We start from the raw sequence: 27,071 nt of genomic DNA on the forward strand, positions 1-27,071 counted from the left end.
GACCCCACCCCCCCACTTTTCCTCCTCCAGACTCTGAGATCCCCATGGAGTTGGGGGATGGTCAGCATCGATCTGTTACCGCATATAATGAAGCCCAGGCCCTGTGTGGGCAGCTTTCAGTCCTTTATCTGGAGGCCCTGTGGGTTATCCACGTCCCAGTTTCCACCTGCTGCCGGCCTCGTGCAGCATCACTTGCCAGGGCTGTAGCTCAGCAGGTGGGGGAAGGTGGTTAATTAGCACCGGCCTAGGCTTCGAGCTCAGTGTTATCCTGGACTCTCAGTAATTACTGCCTGACCTTCGTTCCGTTCCCCACCCTCCCTTGCGGCTGGGCCTCAGCCTCCCCAGCTGTGTAGAGGGGGTGGGCCTGGGGACTTGGACAGTACCTGGCCTGCAAGTGACACACTTGGCCCCCACAGGACATTTACGTTTTACTCTTTGAATTCGTCGCCACTTGCCCGCAGTCCCCGCTGCTCCCTGTTACCCCGCACCCGGCCGCCTCGTTGTTTTTGTTTCTTGTGCTCCTCCATTTGCTCATAGGCTTGTCCCCATGGAATTCCCCTGCGGCTGGTGGCTCTGGCCTTCCTGGGTGATGGGGCCAGAGGGGAGAGCAGCGAGAGGCTGGTCCTTTGCAAGCCAGATTCCAGAATGATGGGAGCAGAGAGCTCTGGGGGAGGGGAGAAGGTTCCCCGTGGGCTCAGAACTCAGGGTGGGAATGGGGTCTGCATACTGGTCTCTCAGGCAGCAGCGGTGTCAGGGACAGGGTTGAGACCAGAGCTGCAGGAAGGTGTGGGTGGGCCGTCAGGGATCGGGGGTGTGGTGTGGGAATGGCCGTGGGCAACTCCCTGCAGGATGCTGGGCAGGTGCCAGGCCTGCCCCTGACAGGTCATGGAGAGATTGTGGTTAGAGCGTGGCCCCCAGAACCCTGATACACTCCAGGAAGCGGCACCTGATTATAGCGCTCCTGGCCTTAGGGCTTAAAGATCTTGGAAATCCAGTCTGGCTTTAATCAGGCTACAGATAAGAACTAGCCTCCTCCCAGCCCGCTGGGGCCGGCCCAGGCCGGGGTGCACAGTCCCCACCGGGCGTATTTTGTACTTTGCTCTTCCAGGCGCGTAGGGCTGGGCAGGTGGAGCTGCCTGTTGGTGTGGCCTCAAGATGGCATTGCCCCTGCTTGACAGGGTCGCAGGTTTCCTGTTGGTAACAGCCCCAAAGGGAAGAATGGTCAGTGGGTTGACCCACACGTGTGTTAAATGTTTCCTGCAGTGACCCAAGAGAGCATGTGGGCTTTTGTCACCTCCATCCCCACTTGTGCTTTCCCGCTGGTATTCCTGCCTTCAGAAGCCCACCTGGCCTGTCTTTTACCTGCCTCCCCCAGGGAACCCTTCCTTACCTCTCGCCTTTCCTCTCGCCTCTCTGCACACACTGGGGTGGATTTGAATCCTGGCCTCTCTTAGCTGTGTGATCTTGGGCAAGTCATTTTACCTCTCTGAGCCCCAGCTTTACAGCTGTGTGTGCCCTGAAGCCACCCGTGGCCCAGGTGGCTGACCTGGGTCAGTATTTTGTGCCAATACCAAGCTGTTTTTAAGACTTTACTCAAAGTGTGGGCCTCGATGGGCAGCCTGGCTTTCTTATCCTGGGAGTAGCTGTGTGAGAAAGGTTTTAGGGATAGGGCTGAAACTTTAATTTTCTTCTCCTTGTCTGAGGCTCCTTTCCCTTTCTCTGCCCACTAGCATCTCCCCGTGTTCCTGAGCCCCACAACGTCCTGAAGCCAGGACCTGGGTCACCCCACCAGCCCCAGTTCCCCCTGAAATGAAGACAAGGCAGACAGAAAAGGGACTTTTCTGCAAAGCCCTGTTAGGGCCCAGCTCTACCTGGCCCAGTTCCAGCCACGTCCGTGGAAAGGGTGTATGATCAACAACCTCAAAACAGTGAGATCGCAGCCTCAAACAAATCCTTTTACACGTTGCAGGGGGGTGGTGACCTGGAAAAGTAACAGGGGTTTTCTAAAACCTCCAGCATCCAGGCCCACCCAGGGACTGGCATTGAAGGTACCTGGCTGAGGAGAGAGGGACTGTCTTCGTTCTTAGCTATACTTTCTGTTCATTTATGGCTGTCATTCATTCAGTGGACGCTTATTAGAATATCAGGACAGCAGTAGGAAAAACATGTTTCACATGTGTTAGATCTGTGTTTCAGTCCTGGCTCTGTTCCTCTGAGACCTGGGACATTTATGGTATTTGTACTCTAGAAGGTTAATGTCCTTAACTTAAGTGACTTGAGCTGCCCCCACTGCGGGGGGCGTCCTGAGGGTTGAGATGGGCCTGAAGGTACCCGCACGTGGCAGGTGCGTGGTAGGCCACCACCGCTGTTGTCATTTTGTAGATGGTGTGCAGTATTAGACACCGTGGGGGGCACAGGCCCGGTGAGATGGGGCCCTTGCTACCGGAGCTCATGGTCAGAGAGGGTCGGCCACAGTAGAGCTTTGCTGTATTTTGGGGGTTTCCAGCATCTGAACTTCTCAGTTTACATGTCTTCCCGTGGATCACGGAGGCCAGGCCATCCTGCACTTGGACGTGGACACGTGCTGGGTGTGGGCACATGCCAGACCACCTCCTGGCCCTGCTGTCCAGGAAGCAGGGACAGGGAGCATTCATGGCCGTGGAGGCAGGTGCCAGCCGGATGGGGAGGGCACGTGCCTGGGTGTGGGCCGCGCAGTGCGTCCTCTTCTGACTGCTGCAGGGCCCGCTTTGCTTGTGCTTCAGGGTGCAGCCTCCCTTGCCGGGGTCCGGTTTCCGGGCGTGGCTCTCCTGGTTTCCTGCCGACTCTGGGCTGCACGCTGGCCTTTTTAGTGGGGCCCTGTTCACGGCAGCCCTGGGGCAGTTCTGCGCTCACACCCCAGAACCCACTGGTCCCTGGGACTTGGAGTAGCACATGCTGAGAACAGGGAGGGGGAGAAGGATTGCCATGCCTACCTGCGGGGAAGGGTCAAGGAAGACTTCTTGGAGGAGGGGGCATTCAGAGGGAACTTTGTGGGATAAAAGGCCTGCCAGGAGGAGGTTGTGGGCAAGGTTTGGACAAGTGTGACTGTGAGGAGAGAACATAGAATTCAGTTATGCAGGGGGGTTCCTTCCTCCCTCCCTCCTGCTCCCCTTCCCCTTCCTCCCTTCCTTCTGGTCAGCCTGCCTCATTCAAAGCCCATTGCCAGTACAGCCTGGCCCCGGCCTCATAGCCTCTTAGAATCTCTTTCCTCATCAACGAGATGTAAGTGACAGTAGTGTTCTCCTGCTGGGGTCTTTGAGGAGTAAAGAGTCGAGGACAGTGCCTCGTGAGCGAGTGAGTCGTGCTGGAAGCCAGGACCGTTGGTAAGCAGATAACCCTGACCTCAGGCCTGCCATCGGCAGTGGTAAGAAAGGCCAGGGCAGGCACAGAACACTGTGCCCCTCAGACTCCTGCCCAGGGTTAGTCCATGGCAGCTGTGCAGGATCAGCCGACGCCTGCTGCCCCGACTGTGTGTTGACGGGGAGGAGAAGTACACGCGGAGCGTCTGCCCTGCGCTCTGTGCGGCTCGCGTCCTTTCTCCTTCCAGCCACTCGACACCTTGTGAAGCAGGTACCCTCCTTCCTTTCTAGGAGGTGAGGTTAAGTGCCTCGCTCCGCCCCAGGGCCATCCAGCAGGTGGGCCAGGACCTGGCACCGGCTCCCTCTGCCTCGCAAGCTTGGCTGTTTCCACAACCCCATGTGCTCCCCGCGCCGGGGGTGGGGGGAGGCAGGCTTGGCGGGGGACAAGGGCAGCATGCCAGACTGGCCACAGAGCCACGGCCTGCCCGGGCCCCCCGAGGAGGGAGTGTGTGAACATCCCCTCTGGGGAAGGCTGGGAGCTCACCAGCTAGAGGAGGCGGAGGAACGGGCCCCCGAGACCTGACCCAGCGCTGGCCTTTGACATGTACTGCGTTCATGGTCGGTGGCGGGGAGGGGGGAGCGGGCACGGGCAGTGTGACAGGGGACCCTTGTGCTGTGGCCGGGGGCTTGGACCTCAGTCTGTCTTTGGTGGGAGCTGGTGCAGGTGGAGGTGGCATGGTGGGCAGAGACCTGCCTCTTCCCCTCCCCCTGCTCTGTCCTTGTACCTTAGGGCCACACCCGGGACCCTGGGCCCAGGCCCTGTTCGTAGCAGGAAGCAAACCTTGGTTCGTGAAGCCCCAGGGATGGGCCCCAGGCTTAACATCTGCCCTCACGCAGACCTTCAGAGTGCTCAGTTCTCTGGTCTGTAAAATGGGTGTGGAATCACCTGACTGTTCTCTCCTCCCAGGGGAATGGTAAGGATGAAGAGCCTGCCAGATGTCTGAATAGGTAGGTTTTTAAATTAAGGCAGTTTTACCCAAAAGGAACAAAACGTTTCCTGAAACCATGGGAGATGCGCTGGGCGTTCCTTGGGTAGCCTGTGTTGGAGGTGGGGGGACCCCAGTGTGTGCTCTCACCCCATCCAGAAGAGAATGGTCATTTGGGGGTCCGGGGAGCTGGATGCAGAGGCAGTGGGTCTGCAGAGCAGGGCCCCCTCTGGAGGAGTTGCTGAGGGCAGAGAAGGTCCTGGAGGAGAAGTGAAAACGCCCCTTTCCCTCCCACCTTGGCTTTGTGGACGGCAACGGTGCCAGCCAGGGGCTGGGGTCAGCCCATCCAGTGGTATTGAGGCCACACACCGGCCCGGGCACTACCGGCCTGCTGGAGGTGCCGAGTGGGCAGGGCGTATTGATCCCGAGAGGCCACCAGGTGTCAGGAGCCACTTCAAGTGACCCTTTCCGGGGCTGGTGCCTCCTTTCCCCCTTTCAGTGGTAGCGGAAGCACAGGGGCGTTGAGTGGCCACCCAGGCAGCGTCTGTGGGTCTTAGGTTTATAAAGAAGTAGACCCAGAGCGAAGGAGGATCCTTACAGAAGTTCATGGGCCGATTAATTGAGGAAATCCTATTCCAAACAAGGAGGTGGGGATGCAGGGTGTTCCTGGGAAGCAGTGAGCAGGAAGGAGTCTTGCTTGGCCGACAGGAGCCTGGGGAGGGCAGATTGGGGCCGGACCCCAGCTGGAGGCAGGCACTCAGGAACTCTGGGCTTGGGCTTCCTTTGGTAGCGTAAGGGGAGCCATGGGTGGGCTTTTGTCGTGGCTGGCCCCCCTCGGGAACTGGGTGCAGGAGGATGCCCTAGCAGCCGAGGGGGGCGGTCAGTGGCAGTAGCACAGGGAACTTACTGCAGAACTTGGGAAACATCTTTTGGGGCTCAGTTCAGAGAAGAATTGAGCAAGAAACAGGGCACAGGTAGCAGGAGTAGTTGTCGAACATCTTATTTTCTGGCAGGATCCAGAGCTGAGGTTTCCCACTAAATGCATTGTTTTAGGTAGTTGTTTGGAGCTTACGTCTTTGTCTTCTGAAAAGTGGTTTTACAGGTTTAACCATATATATCCCACTCCTCTTTCCCTTTTAAAAAAAGAGTATATGGGATACAATTTAATCCTTTTTCTTACGTTATTGTACAATTAGAAACAACCAAATGTTAAATGGTAGGGAGTTGGTGAAATAAATGATGCTTTATTGGCCTTTAAATGGCAGTGATTTAGAAGAACGTGTAATGCCATAGGAAAATGTCCATTATAGCACTTACTTTAAAAGTAGGATCCAAATCTGTTTATGTAGTGTGACTCCAATTTGGGGAGATTTATCTGAAAATTGGAGGGATGTATACCAAGGTAGTATTGGCTACCTCTGAAATCAAGGAAGAATTATCTGGTGTGAATAAGTAACTTGGAATTTAAACATCTCTTACAAGGAACAACTATTAATTTGATCAGGAAGTCGCATTACTTCATAGCCACATCTGATATCTTTCCAGTCAGCCTGATTTTCTTCGTCTCCGCTGTGGAACACTCTAGAACCTGAGCTCCTGGCAAGCAGAGGAGCCCGAGTCGCATTTGGGCATCGTGGGGCGCCAAGTGGCATTACTGTCTTGGGCTTTCAGACCGCACCCTTCTGGAAGCTGTGTTTGTGTTCCCGCCCCGCCACTTCTAGCTGCTGTTCTTGAGTCCTGGCCCCGGCTCCCCTGTGTGAAGGGACCGAGCCCGCAGGTGGCTGCGAAGGTCAGGCTGCTCCATCCTGGAGTTAGATCGAAGCCTGAGCTGGGCCTTCATCTGTGGTTGCCATTTCATTCCAGCAGTGAGACCCAACCTTCATGCTTCTTGAAATACCTTAAAGAATCCTTGCTAAGTTTTGAATTTTTGTTAAGAGTCAGTGTGAGTTTGACCCCCGGGCCTGTCTGAAATAAAGGCAGATGCCCCCTCCCCGCCCTTGCAGGCAGGTGGGGTCTGACCTCCTGGGTGAAGAAGTGCTCTCCATCTCTTTTCCTGTCATTCTTGCCCTGCTGGCCATGCGAGGGACATGGAGGTGGCTTTGTCCTGGGGCCAGGGGCTTGGCGGGGAGATGTGCTCTGGTTGGGGGGTTGCTTTGCGGCCCCCAGGGATTGGGACTGACTCAGCCAGGCTCTGCCCCAGAGCAGGGAGCCACCCAGGGAGCAGGGGACAGCCCTCAGGGCCAGCCTTGTGCAAGAACAGCCCTGACATGTGGGGTCACTGCCCAAGAAAAAAGGAGCATTGTTGAGTGGATGAGGGTGGGGAGAATACCGGGGTTTTCACTGGCCGGAGGCTCTGTTCTGGGGTTTTCCCAACTCCCCCGCGATCCCCACTGTGGTCTGGGCTGCACCCCTGGCAGGTACAGCCTTTTTCTCCCTTCGAGATAGCCTTGCTTTGGTAGCTGTCCATCTCTTCCAGCCCCTCCTGGCTCTGCTCCAGGGAGATTTTTCTTAGCATTTCCCAGCTCTGAGAGCCATCCTCTCCCTGCCCCCTGGTACTGAGATGAGTGGGAGAGAAGGCAGCTCGTGTTCTGGGTCATGATCCCAGAGCAGAGAGAATAGGGTCAGTGTTCCCAGGCGATGGGTCCGAGCTTGGGGGATGGGGGCAGGGGGGAGAAAATATGGAGCCGGACAGGGGAGCCCTCTGCCCCAGGGACCTGCACTGCTGATTTGGGACCTGTGGGGGGAGCAGTGGGGAGGGGCCACCAGCCAACGGAACGAGTCTGGAGGGTCAGATGGGCTGTGTGCCCCTGGCAGCGTCTTTGAGAAAGCCGTGTTTATTAACCGTTGGTGACGTCAGAAGAATGTGTAATCAGCTGCTTATAAGAGGAGCCTAAGTCCCATTTCTGTGTGTCCTCTCCCTGTCTTTGAGTTTATCTTAAACCTCCACGAGACGTTTGCAGTTTTTCTCATTGTGACCTTGACCATATGCCCTTTGGACATTGCAGTCCTCCGCACCCTGCAGGCATCCTGGGGCAGGGCTGCCAGCAGGAGGGGACAGTGTCTGTCTCGTGTCCTCATTTGTCCCCTGTGGTCCTCCAGGCTGCCGATCTGAGCTCCTTGGGACGAGGGCAGATTTCACTGATTTCGTAATTGAGGCTTGGGGAAGGGGTGGCCTTGGTGAACACGCCCTCCTACCTGTTTCCATCCTCTCTTAGGATGCTCTTTGGGAATTAGAGAACCATGAACTAGTTATCAAAAGCGCTCAGGCCAAGGCTGGGAAGCGGGTAGCCACCGGGCACCACACACTTCTTCCCACCAAGTTTTGTCTGGGACATCCATGCCCACGGTTCAATGCCGTGGGCCCCAGAACGTTATGGACCCCTGGCTGGGCCACGCTCAGGGTCCCGGCCTTCAGGTCCCGGGCTGACTCAGGTTTGGTTGAACCCTGGCTTTGCTGTCTTCTAGTACCAAGGAGGGTTAGACGGGCGCGGCGCTGCAGGGCACTAGTCACCGCTCAGCCTATGGTTATTGCTGTCCTGGACGGCCTCGGTGGTGCCTGGTGGACCACTCCTTCCCATTCCTGGTGTCAGGTTCAGCCATGCCGGTTTCTGCTGCCCCTTCCAGCAGCCCTGCTCTCCAAGCCCTGTGTCCAAGGCAACGCTGCCTCTTTGGCCATCTGCTGACCTCCCATTCTCCCTGGATTCCAGATGCAGGATTTCCCTGGCGCTTTGGTCTGCACTGCTGATTTGGGACTCCCTGGTAAAGGGGTGCAGATGTGCGCCCCCAGACATACCTTCACGGCTCAGCCCACCGGCCACCTCCTCTGAGTGGACTTCCTGACCGCCTGCTTGAATAACTGCACCTTCATTTGCGCCCCTGCCGCACTCTTGGTCATTCTGGAAGAGCTGCTGTTCTCTTATGCCTCACTGCCCCGTGGTGCCCGCGTCTGCCCCCGAGAGCCTTCCCTGCCACCCTGGCCTGGGGTCAGGTGCATACACAGTGACAGCTTGGTTCCTGTGTGTTGAATGAATGACTGTGAAGTAGCCTGGCCAGGTCCCCGGCATCAGCGAGGGGATGAGACGAGGGACGGTGCGCAGGGGTGAGCAAGGCATTGTCCTGGGAGATTCCAGGGGAGAGAGGCGTGTGCTCAGCAGCAGGCCGGCATGTAGGCCATGGGTGCCCAGAGAACCAGCCCCTCAGTGCTGCCTGTGGTGGGGCGGGGAGGGAGAGGCCTGCGAGGAGCCACCAGGACTGAGAGGTGAGGGGTTTGCAGGAGGGTGGGGACGTCCAGGCGGAGGGGCCCACCGAAGCCTGGGCCCAGCGGTAAGGGCCCGCTGCCCCATGTGCTGCAGCTGTGACTTGTCCTCTCCCCCCGGTGAGTTCACTGCCACGGCTCTCATCTCAGTTTCTGACTTGATCTTGCTGGGCGGGTCAGCACGCATCCATTCAGCCAGCAGGGACATTTGCCGAGTCCCCACCTCACACGGGTGACTAGGACACGCCCCGCCCTCTGAGGAGGGGAAGCAGAGCAGACAGATCATCTCAACCCAGGATGGTCAGTGCTATGGCAGAGCCCACCTCCCATGTCCGTTCCTGGCAGAAGGTTCTGGAAATGCAGACAAATAAATGAGTATAGGCATAACCGGGCAGAGGGACTGGAGTCACCTTCTGAGGACGCTTGTAGGCTCCCCAGAGAGAAGGAGAGTTTTCTGGGTTAGGATCAAGGAACTCAAGGGTCTCCTTGCCTTCCAACAAATCCCGCTGCTTTACCTTTGGGTTTTCCAGTGTCTCCCCCTCCTGCAGAGACAGGAAGGGGTGGTTGCCATAGGAACTGCTGGATGCTGCGGGATCTCCCTCCTCAATCAGCCAGCCTCTGAATGACTGGCTGGGGCAGGATGCTGAGGGAGGGCACCGCAACCAGGGTGTTGGATCAGAGGTTAGGAGGGACCTATGGGGAAAATATCACTTTTGGGGGCTCACACTTTGGGGGTCTGGGACCCCGGTGTCAGAGCCCACTCTTTTTTTTTTGGCTGCTGGTTTTTTTTTTTTTATGTTGGGGCTTCGTTGCTGTGCGCGGGCTTTCTCTAGTTGCGGCGAGTGGGGGCTACTCTTTGTTGCGGTGCGTGGGCTTCTCATTGCGGTGGTTTCTCGTGTTGCGGAGCACGGGCTCTAGGCGCGTGGGCTTCAGTAGCTGTGAGAGCCCACTCTTTTCTTCCACCCCTGGCTTTGGAGAAAGGCTGTGGCCAGCACTCCGTACCTCTACTGCTTGACAGGCATCTGTCCTATGTGCACACCCCACCCCATCCTCGGTCCCCAGCCACTCGGTCCCTGTATATTCCTGCTTCTTCCCTCCCTACCCCCATTACTGCCCTGGTTCTACACCTTTCTCTTTGCCCCCGTGCTGCCCAGGAGCCCTCCTGCGCCCTGGTCTTATCCTGCTACACACGCATACATGGCCTTTCTCTCCCATTACAAACCCTCCCTGGCTCCTGAGACCCCGAGGGATCTGTGTGACCCTCTTTCTGGCTTCTCCTCTGTCCCCAGACTCCCACCTCTTCTCTGACCTGAGCCCCTTCACACACGCTGGCCCCATCGCCCGCTGCTCAGGATCAGTTCCAGTGTGGCCTCTTCCCTGACGAAGCTCGCTCTCTTTCGGTTACACCCCTCACCCCCGACCCTGGCTGTCCTCACCCCTTGCATGGTCCTCCACTCCTGCCCGGGCCACCCCTGTGGTCACTGTGTACTGATTCCTGGTTGGTTTTCTCTCTGCCTTCGGCCCTGGTCCTTATGCCTATGCCTAGCAAGGGGCCAGGCCCAGAGGAGGTGCTGGGGGATGTTTGATGGGAAGAGTGTCCCCTATGTGCAACATTGATAAAGGCCCCTGCTAAGATGAGAAAAAGTAACTGCGCTCTAGGCTTGGCAACTCTGTGCGTTGATACAGTGGCTGTTTCTTCGAGTTCCTCTGAGGTGCAGCTGTGCTAGTGCAGTAAGTTTAAACTCGACGTCACCCCCTCCAGGACCTTCCTGAACCTGGTCCCCCCGCCCCCAGGCTTAGTTTGGGTGACCCTCGGGTCTTCCTCTCACCTGTAGGACTGCAGTTAATACCAAATTCCACTTAGTCCCAGGCCTCTGAGCAGAATCTATGACAACACTTTTGCATTTGCTGATGTAAATTTTTTTTAACATCTTTATTGGAGTATAATTGCCTTACAATGGTGTGTTAGTTTCTGCTTTATAACAAAGTGAATCAGCTATGCATATATATACATCCCCATATCTCCTCCCTCTTGCGTCTCCCTCCCACCCTCCCTATTCCCACCCCTCTACGTGGTCACAAAGTGCTGAGCTGATCTCCCTGTGCTATGCGGCTGCTTCCCACTAGCTATCTGTTTTACATTTGGTAGTGTATATAAGTCCATGCCACTGTCTCACTTCATCCCAGCTTCCCCTTCCCCCTCCCCGTGTCCTCAAAACTACAGTGAGGTATCACCTCACACCAGTCAGAATGGCCATCATCAAAAAATCTACAAACAATAAATGCTGGAGAGGGTGTGGAGAAAAGGGAACCTTCTTGCACTGTTGGTGGTAGTGCAAATTGATACAGCCGCTATGGAGAACAGTATGGAGGTTCCTTACAAAACTAAAAATAGAATTACCATACGACCCAGCAATCCCACTACTGGGCATATACCCTGAGAAAACCATAATTCAAAAAGTCATGTACCACAGTGTTCATTGCAGCTCGATTTACAGTAGCCAGGACATGGAAGCAACCTAAGTGTCCATCGACAGATGAATGGGTAAAGAAGAGGTGGCACATGTATACAATGGAATATTACTCAGCCATAAAGAGAAACGAAATTGAGTTATTTGCAGTGAGGTGGATGGACCTAGAGTCTGTCATACAGAGTGAAGTAAGTCGGAAAGAGAAAAACAAATACTGTAGGCTAACACATACATATGGAATCTAAAAAAGAAAAAAATGGTTCTGAAGAAGCTAGGGGCAGGACAGGAATAAAGATGCAGACTGGAGAATGGACTTGCTGATTTAATTTGTAGACCCTGGGAAAAACCTGCGACAGATTTCATTCCTCCGCCCTGCTTTAGGAAGTGGAGCCTTTGCCGTGCTCGCGGGCTTTTTCAGCTCTCTGCTTTCACTCTGAGTCTCTTCCGGGCGTCTCCTTGTCGAGGCCTCCTAAGCGCCTCTGAGCAGCTGTTGCCGCAGTGAGATGGAACTGCCAGGCCCTTTGCGGAAGGCCCGGACGCAGGCCCACCCCCGGCCAGAAGGGCTGGCCTCGCAGGGTGCGTGAGCTGTCCTGTCACCACTGTCGACCCGTTGACCTGAGCTTAAAAGCTGAGCTTAAAGACAGCTGCCCAGAGCCGTCGAGTGCATTGCAGTCTCCCCGTCACGAGTCTCAGCAACCTGTCAGGGTCACCACGTGCCACTCCGGGAAGTTGCTGATCAGAAGTGCGTCAGGCTGCCCCCTCCCGTGTGGTGTGTGGTGATCGATCCTTGGGGACTTTCTCCCATTGCAGGGCAGGGGTGGGCAGATACATTGCCTAGGATTTTCCGTGGTGGTTTGGTCAAGTTTCTACGTTCCTGTGACCCGGCATTCTCTAGAATTCTCCCAAGTGAGTTCGGGAAGGGTCCTAGCGCCAACTTTCTCCCTGTGTCAGTGGCCAGTGCACACGAGCGTTTTAAAATACTTGAGCCCGGCACTGAAGATGCCAGTTTGGCTTGATACTACCCAGCGCCTTTTCAAGCGATTTGGAGAGCACTGAACTTCTCTTTTCCATGGGACGGGTTTAATTTTTTAAAAATGCTTTCATTAACATTATATCAAATACCAGTTTGGACACTGCCTCAAGGGATGCTCTCTTTGGACTGGAAATAAATGATTATAGAAAGGATACTGCTTTGGGGCTTGAAAAATAATCTTTGCAGGCTTTGTAGAAGTTTGACTCAAAGTTTTCCTTTCTTATTGTTAAAGAGGAGGCACAAAGAGTGTGTATTTTTGGCCTGGAGAATTCTTAGCCGCTTGTGACGCGAACTGCCAGTTGCCGTTCTGCAAAGATCGTGGAGATAAAGGCAACATTGAGATGTGTTTTCCGTTGTCAGCAGGAAAAAAAAAAACACCCTGGGCTGGGAGCCAGGGCTGGGCAGGGAGCAAGGGGGCATGGTTTGGGAATCCCAGCTGGGGGTGGTCAGCTATTCTCATCCCACCAGCTGTGGGTACCAGCCCCGGGGCCCTCATATTACAGACAAGGAAAGTGATGGCCCCCCGTTACTCGGCCGGTCAGTGCAAACTCCTGACCTGCCCTCTTCAGAGTATCCTGGTTCTTGAAGTTCTTTCTTAAGCCCCCTGTTCTGTGAGGCCATAAAATCGACAACTGTGCATGTTAAGTGCTTCCAGTGTGTTCGAGGCCGGTTGCTGACACCTCACAGGTGTTAGCTTCCAGAGTGGTCTCTTCAGAGAGAACAGAGAGGTAACTCCCTGCCCAGCGCCCTCCGGGGGCTTCCCCTCCCACTGGGGACACCTTCCCAACTCCCAGTCCTGTCCTTGGCAGCTCTACACAACCTGCCCCATGTCCTTGTTTCCCTCCCCCTGAGACACCCCCCCACCCCCCGCCACAATGCAGCAGTGCACTGGGCCCCACCCGGCTTTCCCCGTTCCTCCTCCATCATTCCTGGGTCCTTCTCCTTGCTCAGGTCTCAGCTCAGATGGTGGGTCCTTGGGGAGGCCTCACGTTAGTTCCCTGGGCTGCCCTGTAACGAATTCAGGATTGTACGGCTTAAACTACAAATGTATCGTCTCACAGCTCCGGAGGCTGGAAGTCGAGATCAGGGTGTCAGTGGGGTGGGTTCCTTCTGAGGCTGTGAGGGAGGACCTGTGCCAGGTTTCTCTCCTAACTTCTGGTGTTACTGGTGATCTTTGGTGTCCTTGGCTTGTAGATGCATCACCCTGATCTGCACCTTCATCTTCACGTGACATTCTCCCTGATGTGTGTCAGCACCCACATTTCTCCTTTTTATAAGGACACAAGTAATATGGAGTTAGGGGCCCACCCTACTCCAGTATGACCTCAGCTTAACGAATTACATCTGCAACGCGCCAGTTCCTAAATAAGGTCACCTTCTACGGTACTGATGGTTAGGACTTCGATCTAACCTTTTTGCGGGGGCGGACAGAACTCAACTCCTAACAGGCCTTCTCTGATGAGTCCGTCCCCCACCCCCACCCCAGTATGCTCTCTACACTGGTTTTATTCATGGTGTGACGCTTGATGGCCACCTGAAATTATTTTATTTATTTGTTTATTGTCCATCTTCCTCCACTAGAGCATGAGGTCCTGAGACAGGGACCTTGGCCGTCCTGTCCACTGTTGTATCGTCAGCACTCAAGCAAAGCCAGGCACAGACTGTTCACTCACAGGACCTGCTGAGTGAGTGAGCGAGTGCATGGCTGGATGCACGGGTGGGTGAAAGGATGAGCGAACGGCTGAAAGAGCGGCCCTGCGAAGCAGGTACTCTCATCATCCCCACACGCTGAGATTCCGAGAAAACAAGGCCAGGTTGAAGAACAGTCTTTTGTGTCTGACTCGCGAAGCAGTAGCGGTTTCTCTTTTATTTAAATCTTAAAGAGCAGAAGCAAGGATTGCTGTGATTGTGTTCTTGATGTTTTGAGAGTTTGTCAAATGAGACATGTCTCACCCCATGTGCTTTTGCACATCCTGCTGTCACGTTCTGCTCCCTGCAGACACTCACCCCCACGGCCCGCGGAGTGCCGTTCTCTCACACCTCCATCACCTCGTTGGCTGCGCGTGTCGTTCGGGTGGAGGATGCAGCATGCGTTGGGTACCAACTTCAAGTCTACCACCTGGGAGGGAAGTTGGCGTCCAGGTCAGTCAGTGCTTGATCTGAAATCCTCGGTAGGAAGTGCAGGGAGAAAGGTGAGAGCCAGTGCAGGGCTGGGGTCGGGGGGGCTCTGGAAGAGGGATGGTGGCATTTGAACTGAGCTGGCTGAGAGCTCAGATGGAGAGCCTCACCCCGTCTCAGCCCAGGCTTTTAGCTTTGGGATGGTCACATGAGGTGAACGGAAGCCTCTCTGTGGGGACTGTTGTCCCTTTGCCTCTTTTCCTCATCTACCCTCTTGGGTCCTCGAGGGTCAGTGTCTGGTGACTCTCCGATCCTGCGTTATACTTGGTTGTAGACAGGCACACAGAGGCAGGGGCCCTCAAGACGCTCATGGTCTGCTTGGGAGGGCAAGACTCAAGCCCAGGAAGCCATGCGGGTGACCGAGGGGTGGCTCCTCCTTTGCTCTTTTGTGCTGTGGTTGGAGCCCGGCCTTTCTAGCCCCCAGAAGTTCGTGGCCTGCTAGCTTGGCTGAGAACGCAGCTACTGTAAGGCCTTGGGCCTCTTGAGCTCCCTGTGGAGGCCAGGCCTCGTCTCTGCGGGGTGCACGACCTACTGCTGGAACTGGGGCGTCCACATCACCCTGCTTGTCCCCTGGGCATGTATCCTTGTGTGCTCTGTGGCCCCAAGGCACCCTCGACTTTCTCACCCTGCCAGGCTCGGGGTGTCTGCAGCCTGTTCCTGGGGCCACTTGGACTTCTGCAGAAGACTTCGACTGGGGTTCCAGTGGGCCCTGTGGAACCCCCTTCCCTGAGCACCGTGTAGGCATACTAAGCTAGGGGACCTTGGGGGTCCTGGCCCCTGGGAGCCGGGACAGCGTGCTGAAAACAGAATGAGGGCGATGGCTGTGGGGAAAGGAGCAGGTAAGAGACTGGGGTCAGAAATCCCTTGGGCCTGCCCCCCACTGGCAGTGCCCTTGGGCAAGTTACCTTGTCCTTCTGTCTTCATTTTCTCAGTGCACAACGGGGATAACATTTACTTGGAGGGGTGGCTGTATAAGTGCTCAATAAACATTGTGTGGATGGATGGGTAGGTTGATGGGTGGATGGTCTGAGTCTCTAGCCTCAGGGAAGCATTTCAGCACATGTTAGCTGGTCTCTGGCACAGCCGGGTGCTGTGCCAGGCTATGCAGGGGTCACAGGAAGGAAGAGGACACAGTCCTGGACCTCAGCGAGGGCACATAGGCCAAGGAGAGCTCTTTTTCTGAAACTCACCGGTGGTGTAAGCTTCATGCCTGGGGCCCAGAAAAGTCCGATCTGAACCCCAAGGGCAGTTACTGGTTGGTCTCGGAGGAAGCGGATCCAGCAAGCACTGTGACTGATGAGGGTTTGGAGGGCCTGAGAGCAGAGAAGTCTCCAGGAAGGGAGAGCTGACACTGCTCCTTGGCACCGTGCCTGCCGGAGGGCCTGCTGAGGGCTCAGCCCGGTACTAAGGCTTTGCCAACACTGTCTTAAATGCTAGAGGCAATGACTTCCCCGGCTGTTTGAGATAAAGTTGGCATGCAGATTCCCAGAACTTTGGAGCTGCACGCAAGAGACCTTCATCATTAGGCCGTTGAAGGAGTTGGCCCTTCCTCTTCCGGGGGAGAAGGGTTATCCACGCGTCTGCCTTAACCAGATTGTTGTTTGTTATGCTAGTAATTGGAGACCAGTTGCTGAGAGATTGGGGCATTGGGTCAGGGGGTGTTGGGGCAGAGGCTGCCGGGGTGACCAGCGTCTGTGCTTGGTCCAGCCTGCGGGTCTTGGTGGCCAGTCCCACGTGACCCCCAGCTCCTGAGGTCTCTGAGGGCCACTTTGAGCTCCTTTGGGAGGGAGAGTCGCTCTTGCTGGGAAGGGCCTTCGGGCTGCTCTCCCCTGTCATCTTCTGGAACCAACCCCGCCAAGCAACACGGGACTGGGGCTGCATCCTCCAAGGCCAGGCACCCTTTTGCAGTCTGTCCCTGAGGCACCAGACCTGACTTTTGTCTCAGGAGAGCCCTGCTTCTGCCCGGCGAGGCCTTTCCATGTTGCATGTGGCACTTCTGTCCCCGCTCCTCAGACCTGTGGAGAGTCCAGAGGAATAAATGAGACTCCTGCCCACTTGCCGTTCATCAGGGCCATTGAGTCTGGACCTTGGCTGAGTCAAAAACTTTTCATCTAGTGACTTGCACTGGAAGTCACAGCTGAAAACACGTCATCCGCAGGGGGTGAATTGAGGGGCAGAAAAGGGATGGAAGGAAAGCCCCAGGTGCCCGGGGCACCCTTTGGCTTAGTGGCTAATTGTCTGGCTCTGGCAGGAGAGAGACCAGGTTCCCATGCAGCTGTAATGGGATGACCTTGGGCAGGCTACTTAACCTGTGACCCAGTGTCCTCACCTGCACCTCCTGCGGTCAGCGCTTATTAGCTAGTCTGCGGCCCAAAGTCAGGACTCTGGGTTACTTATCATCATTAACAATGACGGTCCATTTTAGTGGGGCAGCGTGAACACGTTGAGGAGTCTAATATGAGCTAGGACAAGTGACCTAGCTTTGCAGAATCCAAATTCTCGTCTGCACTTGAGCTCTTGTTAACAGTACATGGGGGAAATTTCCACTGGTCATTAGTAATGTGAAGACCAAGAGTAGGGAAATGGAATAGCTGATCTTTTTGAGTGCACAGCTGAATAGGAAAAGCATACCTCCTGCAGTTCTCCTTTACTGTCACAATTTTACACACTCACCACGTCTGATAGCAGGTGTCGGGGGGCTTTTCCCACACCACGCGATCCTGCGACACCAGCTGGGTGTCCCACGGTTTAACTCAGTTTCGACCCTGACCACCTGGAGATGAGTGTCAGATGCCACAGGGTAAGGACTCAGTCCCACTAGATGAATCCTTGCAGACTTATCAGATGCTGATTGCAAGTTTAGGTTGTTACCTGTGCTCCTGAGCCCTCACAGGTTCCCATGACCCCCTCCTCTAGTTTGATTAATTTGCTGGAGTGGCTTCCGGAATTCAGGAAAACAGTGGACTTACTATTTACCAGATTATTATAGAGGGTTATGGGAAAGGATGCGGTTGAACATCCAGGTGGAAGAGGTGCGTCAGGCAAGGTGCGTGGGAAGAGGCTTCCGTGCCCTCTGAGCGACCCAGTCTCCCAGCGCCTCCACGAACTCACCAGCCAGGACGCTCCCTGAACCCTGTATCTGTGGAATTTTCTATGAAAGCTTCATCACAAAGGCATGATTTGTCACGATTTCATTTTCCAGCCACCCCCGCCAAAGGATAGGAAGTGGGGCTGAAAGTTGCAGTCCTGGCTTGATCTCATTATGCCTTGATCTTTCTGGTGACCCGCCCCTATCCAGCCCACCAAGTCCCATCAGAATAAAAGACACTCCTGTCATCCAGGAAAACCCCATTTGAAGACAGGCCTGTGTGGTCACCCCCCTCGGAACCTGAGTTTTCAGGCCAGAAGCCTCGTTGTCCTGGCACCGGTACACAGCTCTTGCACACTTGCTCTGTGTTGGGCTCCGTCCTAAGTAATTTACACACATTAACTCGTTCAATCCTCACAACAGCCTGAGTGGGGACCCGTGAGAGGGACACAGAGCTTAAATAATGTGCCAGGCCTCATAGCTTCATAGCCACTCCTAACGATACCTGGCTGCCGAGCATGGTTGTGAAATGGTAACCACACCTGCCTGATGTCCTCACTGGCTTCACTTGCGGCCTTTGCAGTTGAGAGGTCAGTTGCAGCCTGTCTGGGTGTTCGGAGAAGTGTAGACTTTTTTTTTAGCAGCCCAGGCCTCTGGGTAGAACACCTTGCCTGTTGCATCTAGAGAGGATGAATGGCCCCCAGCGGGAGCAGGTGTGGGAGCCAGTTTTCCTGAGTCCCTAGCCTCTCCGATGAACCTGCTTCTTTTGTATCTAGCTGGTTATTGATCATGTCAGGGAAGCACGTGCGGGAGTTTGGGAGCGAAGGGAGAGCTGGAAGTACAGCCCAGAGAACCCTCCAGAGAGCTGAAGCCCTCTGCCTTTGATCTCATCTCGGCACCCCCCGCCCTTCCCCCATCCACACTCTCCCCTCTGGGGACTGTATTAGGGTAGACTAACTGCCAAAGCCGGCAACCCCAAATTCTTAGTGGCTTAATGCACTGAAGATTTATTACTTGTTCATACCACAGCCGAATTCGGGTCCCCTAGGCGTTGGAGTCTTCCGCTGGGTCCTCGGCTTCCAGCCTGCAGATCAGGCATGAGAGAGGGGCGGTTATGGGCCACCCCTCACCCTACTCGCCCCTTGCCCAAGGTGCCATTCAGGGGCCAGTGCTGTAGGAAAAGCTCTTTCGGCTGAGGTGGTAGCTTAGGGCACCTGAGGCATTTGGAATTGATAGATACAGGAGAGGATTTAATGTAGGTGAGTCCTGCATCTTTGCAGCTGCCCCCTCTACCTGGATTACACCTCCCCTCCGCTGCCCATCCCTGGAGGTCCCATTCTTCCTTCTCCCCTTCATGGCTTGATCTGGACACCTCCTCCTCTGGGAGGCTATTTCAACCCTCTTAGCAGAAAAGAGTCACCCTGCTCTACGGAAGGTCCGTCCTCCTTGGTCTGCATTGTTCACTCTGTTCTTTAAAGCTGCCAGCGCATTTAGCAAACGTTTACCGAGCTCTTGCCTGGAGCCCCGGTTCTAGGTCCTGGGGATGCCAAGCCCCAGCCCTGGTCTTTGGGGATCTCACGGTCTTGTGGAGGAGACAGAGGGTTAAAGAAATGACTTTATACTTGGAAGTCACAGTGCAATCCTGGAGGGATGTGCAAGAGGGTCCTGGGGACACGGGTGAGACGAGGGAGCCATTAATTCTTCCTGTTTGGGGAGGGGTGAGTTCAGAAGTCTGGAAAAGGATTGAACTTCTGAGCTGGGACTTGGACGATGAGTAAGAGTGCACATGTGGACAGGGGGATGCGCGGTGGGGGACATCCCAGGCGGAGGGCTCGCTCTGGCAGAGGAGCAGAGCACCGCCCCGTGCAAGGTCTGGGGCAGCTGGGGCTGCATCCAAAGTGAACAGAGATGCTCCTACGGCTGCCTGAGGCCCTGAGTTGAGGGGGCAGGGGTCGTCGTCTGTGCCTGGTGCACAGGTGGGGTCCAGAAAATACTTGTCCATTAACAAGTGACCAAGCAGGAGCAGGAACTTGTCTGGAGGGCTCACGTGCCACATCTCTAAACGGAAAGTTCTCATCCAGCCCTGGGAGGTGTAGTTACGACATCCTCATTTTATGAATAGGGAAACCGAGGCACAGAGCAGTTAAGTGACCTGCTCCAGCCCAGAAGCCTCTGAGCCGGGAGGGGTTTCCAGGCGTCTGCTGTGCCCATTATCCCATCCTGTCTTCCTCGACCAGGTGGTGGGGAAGGCGGGGGTAGGCGGAGCCCAGCTCACCTTGGGTCCGGGCCTGGGCATGATGGGGTTGCTTGTTTCGGAGGTCAGAGGTGACTGTTAGGCCACCGGGGTCCGCGGGCCTTTGTCCCATCTCCTCCCAGCCCTCCCCCCACCCTAGTCCGCCTCACTGCCTTCTTCGCTGAGGAAACAGGGGGCCCTTGTTCCCTCCGAGTTCTGAGTGCTCACAGAACAGCATCCAGCGTTGGCCTCACAGGATGGCGTGAATTGGAAACGTGGCGCCTGCAGACCTCCTCTGGCCACGGCAGGCGGCCCTTTCATCGGGACACTTTGTGACTGGCTGAGAGGGACCCTTTCTGAGGAAGAGAACAGGTCCCTGGGAAAGTTCCCTTTTCTGCGAACAGAGTGTGGTCAGAAAAACAAAATGGCACAACTGAAGTGAGTTCACTTCCACCCGAGCCCCCATCCCCACTGCATCTGGAAAGCGAAGCCTCTGAGGTGCCTCCCCTGGTCCCAGGGTTCTCTTCTGTGCAGCATGCTCCAGCTGAGGGTCCCTCGTCTCTGACACCCTCCCTCGTGAGGGTCCCCTCTCCTGCGGTATCTCCCTCCTGAGGGTCCCCTCTCCTGCGGTATCTCCCTCCTGAGGGTCCCCTCTCCTGCGGTATCTCCCTCCTGAGGGTCCCTCCTGTGTCGTCCCCTCTCTGAGGGTCCCCTCTCCTGCGGTATCTCCCTCCTGAGGGTCCCTCCTGTGTCATCCCCCCTCTGAGGGTGCCCTCCTCGGCAGGGTCCTGGGTTCTCTCCCACGTGCGCCCACAGCCTGCTGAGTACCGCTCCTGAGGATGCAGCCCCAGAGGGCCTTCTCCCGCTTCCCAGCCAGTGGGGAGAGACCGCCGGCTCCTTGGGGTAGAACCCCTCAGGATGACCAAGGCTTGTCTGGTCCCTCGAGGAAAGGTGGTGCTGGAGGGCCATTCATTCATTCATTCATTTATTTTGCGGTACGCGGGCCTCTCACTGCTGTGGCCTCTCCCGTTGCGGAGCACAGGCTCCGGACGCGCAGGCCCAGCGGCCATGGCTCACGGGCCCAGCTGCTCCACGGCATGTGGGATCTTCCCGGACCGGGGCACGAACCCGTGTCCCCTGCATCGGCAGGTGGACTCTCAATCACTGCGCCACCAGGGAAGCCCTAGAGGGCCTTTTAGAGCCACTGACAGCACTGCTTGTGCCCCAGCAAGGACGCTGCCGCGATGCTGAGCAGAGACCATCCAGGCCTGACGTGTGTCCTGATTGCTGTTCTCGTGAAAGGGTTTCACTGGCACGAAAATGCTTGGAAAATACACAAAGGAAGGTGGCCGGCTTCCAAAACTCAACTGTTTACCTTCAGTGGGGCGGCCGGGAACGTGGGGAGCTTATTTTCCAAACAGCCCACGGTTGTCAGGTCTACAGGCCTTGGGTGATGCCAGGCGAGCGTGAGCTGAGGGCATTTCCTGCCCACCTCCTTCCCCAAACGCACTGGGGCCCTGGGTTCCTCTCAGGTGCTGACTCTGTCCCCTCTTGCTGCATGGGAAATGTTCTCTCTGGGATGGGTTTTCTGAGGCCCGGGGCGCCCTGCCCAGCATCACCATGTGACCCAGTTCTCTTCTATCCGTGGCTGTCTTGGTCTGAAAATATTGGCTTCTTGTTTTGGTGCCTGTCACAGTGGAGCCGCAGTTACAACACAAATGGGCTTGTGTCTGTGGCACCTCTGAGAATGAGCTGTCCTTTGCCCGTGTTCCCACTTCCCACCGGCTGCTCTGCCCTCCTTCCAATTCTGTTTTATTCTGGGAAGTGGAGTTGGATGGGAATGTAATAATGAATCCGCGGACAGAACCGGAAAGGTCCTCGGAGTTTCCTGTTTTTTATCCTAGGGGAAACTGAGGCCCAGGGATGCCGCTAGGCTTTTGCACAGGCCCCAGGACACCTAGCAGCTTGGCTGCGGGCCGAGCCCATTGGTGTCACTGTGTGTCCAGGCCCCAGCCGGGCCACCTCCCACCCGCGAGACCTTGCCCGGTCATTTTTCCTCCTGGGCTCTAGGTGTCCTGGTCTGTGAAGGGGGACCATCACCCCCAGCTCCTGGCTGTGCTGTGAGGACAAATGCCGTTTCCCTTCCCCGTCCAGGAGTCCCAGAAGATGGGCAGCCTTCTCAGCTGGTCTCATTTTTGCTGTTTTGTACACAGGCTAGTCACCACGGGGAAGGATCGGTGTCCTTCAGTATTTTCTTTTGGTGAAGTCCATGGGATTTTTTTTTTCTTTTTTTTCAAATAGGTAAAATCCCTTAACATCTTTCCTGGCAGACAGTAAAAAAGAGGAGTTAAGGATATCAGCAGAAAAGAGCTGGCACATTCCGAAGCCTTAACGGAAAAAGAGTTTAAATGAGGGAGGATGGCAAGGTATGGGCAGGGTCAAAGGAGCCAGCGGGAGGTGGTGAGGCACCCCGAGAATGGCGGGCTGTCACCACCCCAGGCCTCAGGGGACTAGGGGAAGGAAGAGCTTAGGGACAGTGGTGGTCTTGGGAGAGGGGCTGCCCTGCGCAGTGGGGACAGTGGGAGCAAACACCCAGGCTCCTCTCCCATCTTCTGCTGGTGCCTCCAAATGGCCGGACTCGGCCAGCAGCCAGAGGACAAGGCAGCTGGGTGGTCATGGCTGTAGAGGACAGCGTCCCGTGGCACAGGGCAGGCATGGGGCGTGGGACAGGCCCGGCTTCAGCTCTGCCTCTGCCCTCTCACCGTGAGGTCCCAGGCAGGTCTCAGAAGTCTGTGTCTGTGGGATTCCTTCTCACTGTGTGGTTTGAAAATGAAAAGAAATGAACGGACATACGTTTTTAGCACAGTGTCTGCCTAGAGCTGTCACCATGATTTCTTTATGAACGACTTTGAAACAAACAGCTGGGAATCCCAGAGGGAGGCCCCCCTGGGGGTGGGGCTGAGGGCAGGGATGGGGCTGGTGGCCGTCTCCGGCCTCTGCTGAGGCCACCCAGGGGGTCAGCCAGGTGCCGGGCTGGCGCCGTCCCCTCCAAGGGAGCGGGCCACGCAGCTGGTGGCGGCCGCGTGCCGGGCGGCAGACATCTGGCCAGTCAGGAAGCTCGGTGTCAGGCGGCCCCGGCTGTTGGCAGGTGCTCCTGTCTTGGTGGTCAGGTGATGTCGACTGTCTGTCAGCCAGCAGCTCTGGCTACCCCCGGGGCCTGATCTTCCTAACCCCACGCTCTTGAAAAAATAAACACGCCCCCCCAGTGGAGCCGTGCCTCAGGGACCCCAGGCAGCCCGGTGCCCCCTCACTTTGTCATCATAGGCCCTGATCTCAGTATGAGGTGCCAGCTTCTGGTCTCTCAAAGCAGCAGCTCTTAGATTCGCGCAGATCACAGCTTTGCCGAGACTGTGTGTAGTTTTGTGGAGAGAGTGTCCGCTTGCATCTCAGTTCAGGTCTGGCCGTGTGACTTCAGTCATTGGACTTGACCTCCCTGAACCCTGGTGTCCCCACCTGAAAAACCTGGGTGGTAGGGCAGCTGCAGTGTGGCCAGTAAATGCTTTCACAGTGACTCTCCCTTGATCCACAGAAACTTCGTCACCCTGATTCCACGTGTGTATTTTCTGTGTCCCGGGCCGCTTGGGGCTCGGGGACAGAAGTGTAAACACAGGGCTTGCCCCGGAAGGGCTCCAGGTCCTCAGCGAGTTCATCCCATTCGTCCCGTCCTGTCCCACGAGTGCCAGCCCTCCTCCTGCCCCCTCTCCGTGCCACGGGGACATGCAGAGGAGACGGCATAGACGGGGCAGCGGGCTCAGGAGCTGAAGTTGTTCTTTTTCTCTGTGTCTCCCGCTTGTAGCTGAACCTTAGCCGGCCAATCGAGGAGCAGGGCCCCCTGGACGTCATCATCCACAAACTGACCGATGTCATCCTCGAAGCCGACCAGAACGACAGCCAGTCCCTGGAGCTGGTGCACAGGTTCCAGGTGCGTGGAGGGGTGAGGCGGAAGGCCGGGAGTGGTTCTGTGCATTTCTAAAGCCGTGGAGCTGCCTTGCCGTGTACTGTGTACACACGGCTTGTACACACGGCTCTGCCACTGCCAAGAAGACATGGGCTTGTGGTCGGGCACTTCCCTGCCGGGGCCTCCGTCTCGTCGGAGGCGAGACGGGATTGAACCAGGGCATATTTGGAACCCGCTCCGCCCTCTACGCTTAGAGACCTGATTTACCGATCTGAGCACTGCAGAGTCCGCACGTGCCTTTACGTCCTCAGCGACACACAGCCGCAGCCACAGGCGTTGAGTTGGCACAGGGGCGGAACCCTCTTGCCACCCCTGAAGAAAGGGACCCCCAAGGGCCTTTGAACTGGAGCGGCTGCCCTTGGCCCCTGAGTCCTGCCTTGGTGGAGAACCCCTCTCCGAGTTCACGGCTTTGACCCTGAGTGCCCATCTCTGAGCTGGGACCAAGTCTTCTTGGCTTTTCCCTTCTCCCTTCCCCATTTCCCCAGTAGCCTGGGTCCTGACCCCACGGTAACCCGCCCGCCACCTTGGGAGGTGCTGCCATTGCCGCCGCTGACTTGCCCTGTGTTTTCTGTGTTGTGGACAAGAGCATGATTCATTCCTCAGGAAAGCGGCTCAGGGGTCATGAAAAACAAGGTCACGTTATCAGTGAAAATGCAGCCGAGAGAGAGGGCCTCCCTGTGGGAGGGATGCTCGAGCCAGCGCTTTGCAGTGTGTGATAACCGGAGGGTTGACGTCCTGTCTTTCTTTATCAGGACAAAGGGGACTCTCATCACCACATAGCAGCCCTCCTGCTGACAGCATTTTCTTCCCCCATGTGTCCAGGGTCGGTGGCCTCAGCCTCCCTCACTTCCCTGTGGCTCTCGCCCCCTTCTTGACCAACTCTCGCAGATTCCTGCTTCCCATGAGCCCTGGTGGCCCGTTTGTGGCCCTGCTGGTGTCCTGTTCCACTCCCCCACACAAGTGGGGAGGTGCGCTGTCCACACGTGGTGCCCTGCAGGGCCTTTGCCTGGCCAGCAACCTGAAGTCTCTTCCGCTTCCATGGGGCTGGGGGGCCGTGGGGAAAGGCGTGTTTGGGCTCCTCTGTGAGCTCGCCAAGCCTCAGTTTTCTTATTTGTAAAATGGTGTTAGTACCAGGAAAACCTCATACCGTGTTGGGAAGAGTAAACAACACGATGCGTATGAAATGCTTCACCCGGTGCTCAGGCCGCAGCCAGTGCTTAGTTGGTGGTCGATACCAGTGTGATCACATGACCCCCTCGAGCCTCAGTTTCTTCTTCTGTAAAATGGGGTTGCTGCTAGGTCCTACTTCTTAAGGTGGGCAGGTGGCTGTGAGAAGTAAATGTCTTTGAGTATGTAGAAGTGTCTAATGTTTGCTGAGTTCTTACAGCTGCTCCCACCACTACTGCCTGTGTCATTACTTTCTTAGATAAAGGATTGGGAGTTAGGGAGGAGCAACCACCCCTGGGGGGCCTCCCATCCCCTGCTCCCCGCAAGCACACCCACAGCCCACGGCGCAGGGCAGGTGGTGGCTGAGCACTAAAGGGGAACTTGGTCCCCTGTGTTCCTATTCTTGTGCAGAGAAGGTTGGAGAGCATGTCAGGCGGCACGTGGGGACGTGCAGCTTCAAGGGTTTCAGCCACCGGCTGCGTTTCCCAGGGAGGTGTCGGCTGGGTCCCAGGAGTCTGTCCCACCCAGGGCACACACAGCAGCCGGCCCTCAGATGCCTGAGGTGACCTTAGGATAACCTTCCAGCCTCAGTATCTCCGGGATAAATTTTCACTGCTGTCTGTGCTTGAGCATGAAGCGGATATCTGCTAAGGCCGGGATGTTTCCTCTTTTGAGAAGACCACGATCCTTTGGGGACAAGGGTGACAGGCTGCACTTTGCACAGGCCCTGAGAAGAGAGGAGAGGGGCAGGGGCCAGTGGAGAGAGGGACTGAGAGGTGCGAAGTGAGGCCTGCTCAGCAGCACGCAGGCCATCCTCCTGCCACGGGGCCCCGGGCTGTCGGCGCTGACCTGGTCTTCCCACCCTGCGCGAGATACGAGATTCAAGTTCAGAGCCAGGCCATAGACTGACACTTGACCTTGACCGTGCCGTTGTTTTCAGATTCCTGTTTTAATATTTATTCTCGGGACATGAACAGGGAGGCGCGGGCTTAGGTGCGGGGAGGGGCCCAGGGTCAGGAGAGGCAGAAGGACGTTCAGATTTCAGAGACTGGGAAGCAGGTCCCCGGGCTTGGGTTTGCAAAGCTGGCCTTTCTGCATTTTGTTGTAAGAAAACAGAGAAAGGTGGTTTGCCCCAGAAGGGGCTCAGCTCGAAGGGCCTTCACCAAAGGCGATACTCGGGTCCCTGGGGAAGTGGCTTGGGGCTGTGTGGGTCAAGATAGGTGAGCTTCTGAGATGTTTCTGACAGCCCTAGAGCATTCTGCCCATGGGATGCTTCCATTAAACCTCCAGGACCCAGGGATGGACAGGAATTCTCAGAGCTGAGAGGTTATGCTTTTTTTCTGGCTGCCCTTGTGGACAGGTTGGGGGTTGTGTGTCTGGAGCTTATGCAGATCACTAAAGCTGGTTGCCATAGAAATCAACTCCCAAGCTGCCACCTCCCCCCACCCCCCCACCAAAAGGAATATTGGCCTCGAGAGGGCTTGGCGTGGAGAATAATCAGGATGATTCAGTTGTTTTTCTGCGCCAAGGTTCTCGTGGAGCCGACAGCCTGGTGCCGCCGAGGCTCTGCCCGAGATTCAGTTATCAGGGAACAGACCTGGACAGAGGTCCCCTGGGGTGGTGAGAGGGTTTCGTGGCCTCTAGAGCTGCTTCTTCAGGGGAGCGACCAGAACCTCCTCACTGTGGCATCCAGGGCCAGCTGTCAGGTGTGGCCCGGGGGCTGAGGGGGGTGGCCCTTCTGCTGCTGCCCCAGAATTGTTCGAAGTGTTATGGTGACTGTATTCCATGAGTCAGGTGGTGCCGTCTAGGTGGATCTTCCTGGGGTTTCCCTGAATGAACTCGGAAGGAGGAGGTTCGAGTCTAAACTGTCACCTCTTCTCCCCATCTTCATTAGCTGGAAGGATGTTAAGTGTCCCCCAGATGGCCCCTGGACCCCCTGTGTGACCACAGGGACAGCTTCCTCTGAAGTGGCACACTGCTTGCTGACCACCGTCCACAGGAGCCCCCAGCCCGGAGGGGAGGCCTCGGGAAACCAGGAACTGCACTCGCAGACCCCAGGGTGATGCACTAGCAGACGCGCAGACCTGATCCCCGCTCATCCTGACTAAAAACTTTCTCACCTTTTCATCGCGATGATAGTGAAGACGGTAGCCTCTGAAGTGGCCCGTGAGGCCTGCAGTCTGGCCGCGGCCTCCCTCCCCCCTTCCCCAGCCTCATCTTGTCCCACCCGCCCCTTCCTTGCCTTGCTGGCCCTCCTGCAGCAGATGCTCAAGCTCTGAGCTCTTTTCCACCTCAGTGCCTTTG

The 27,071-nt window shown here is 56.3% G+C and overlaps 1 protein-coding gene across 1 annotated transcript in view; it reads left to right on the forward strand.

The window, feature by feature from the left end:
- The window catches only part of ITPK1 (inositol-tetrakisphosphate 1-kinase), a 122,334-nt gene that overhangs the window by 29,647 nt on the left and 65,616 nt on the right, over positions 1–27,071 (forward strand). Inside the window, exon 3 of the mRNA XM_024736274.1 lies at positions 23,439–23,564. Within this exon, the coding sequence (XP_024592042.1) occupies positions 23,439–23,564 (126 nt within the window). The remainder of the gene's footprint in view (positions 1–23,438; positions 23,565–27,071) is intronic.

Source organism: Neophocaena asiaeorientalis, unplaced genomic scaffold, assembly GCF_003031525.2.
Source record: "Neophocaena asiaeorientalis asiaeorientalis breed wild unplaced genomic scaffold, Neophocaena_asiaeorientalis_V1.1 scaffold152, whole genome shotgun sequence".
NCBI lineage: Eukaryota > Metazoa > Chordata > Mammalia > Artiodactyla > Phocoenidae > Neophocaena > Neophocaena asiaeorientalis.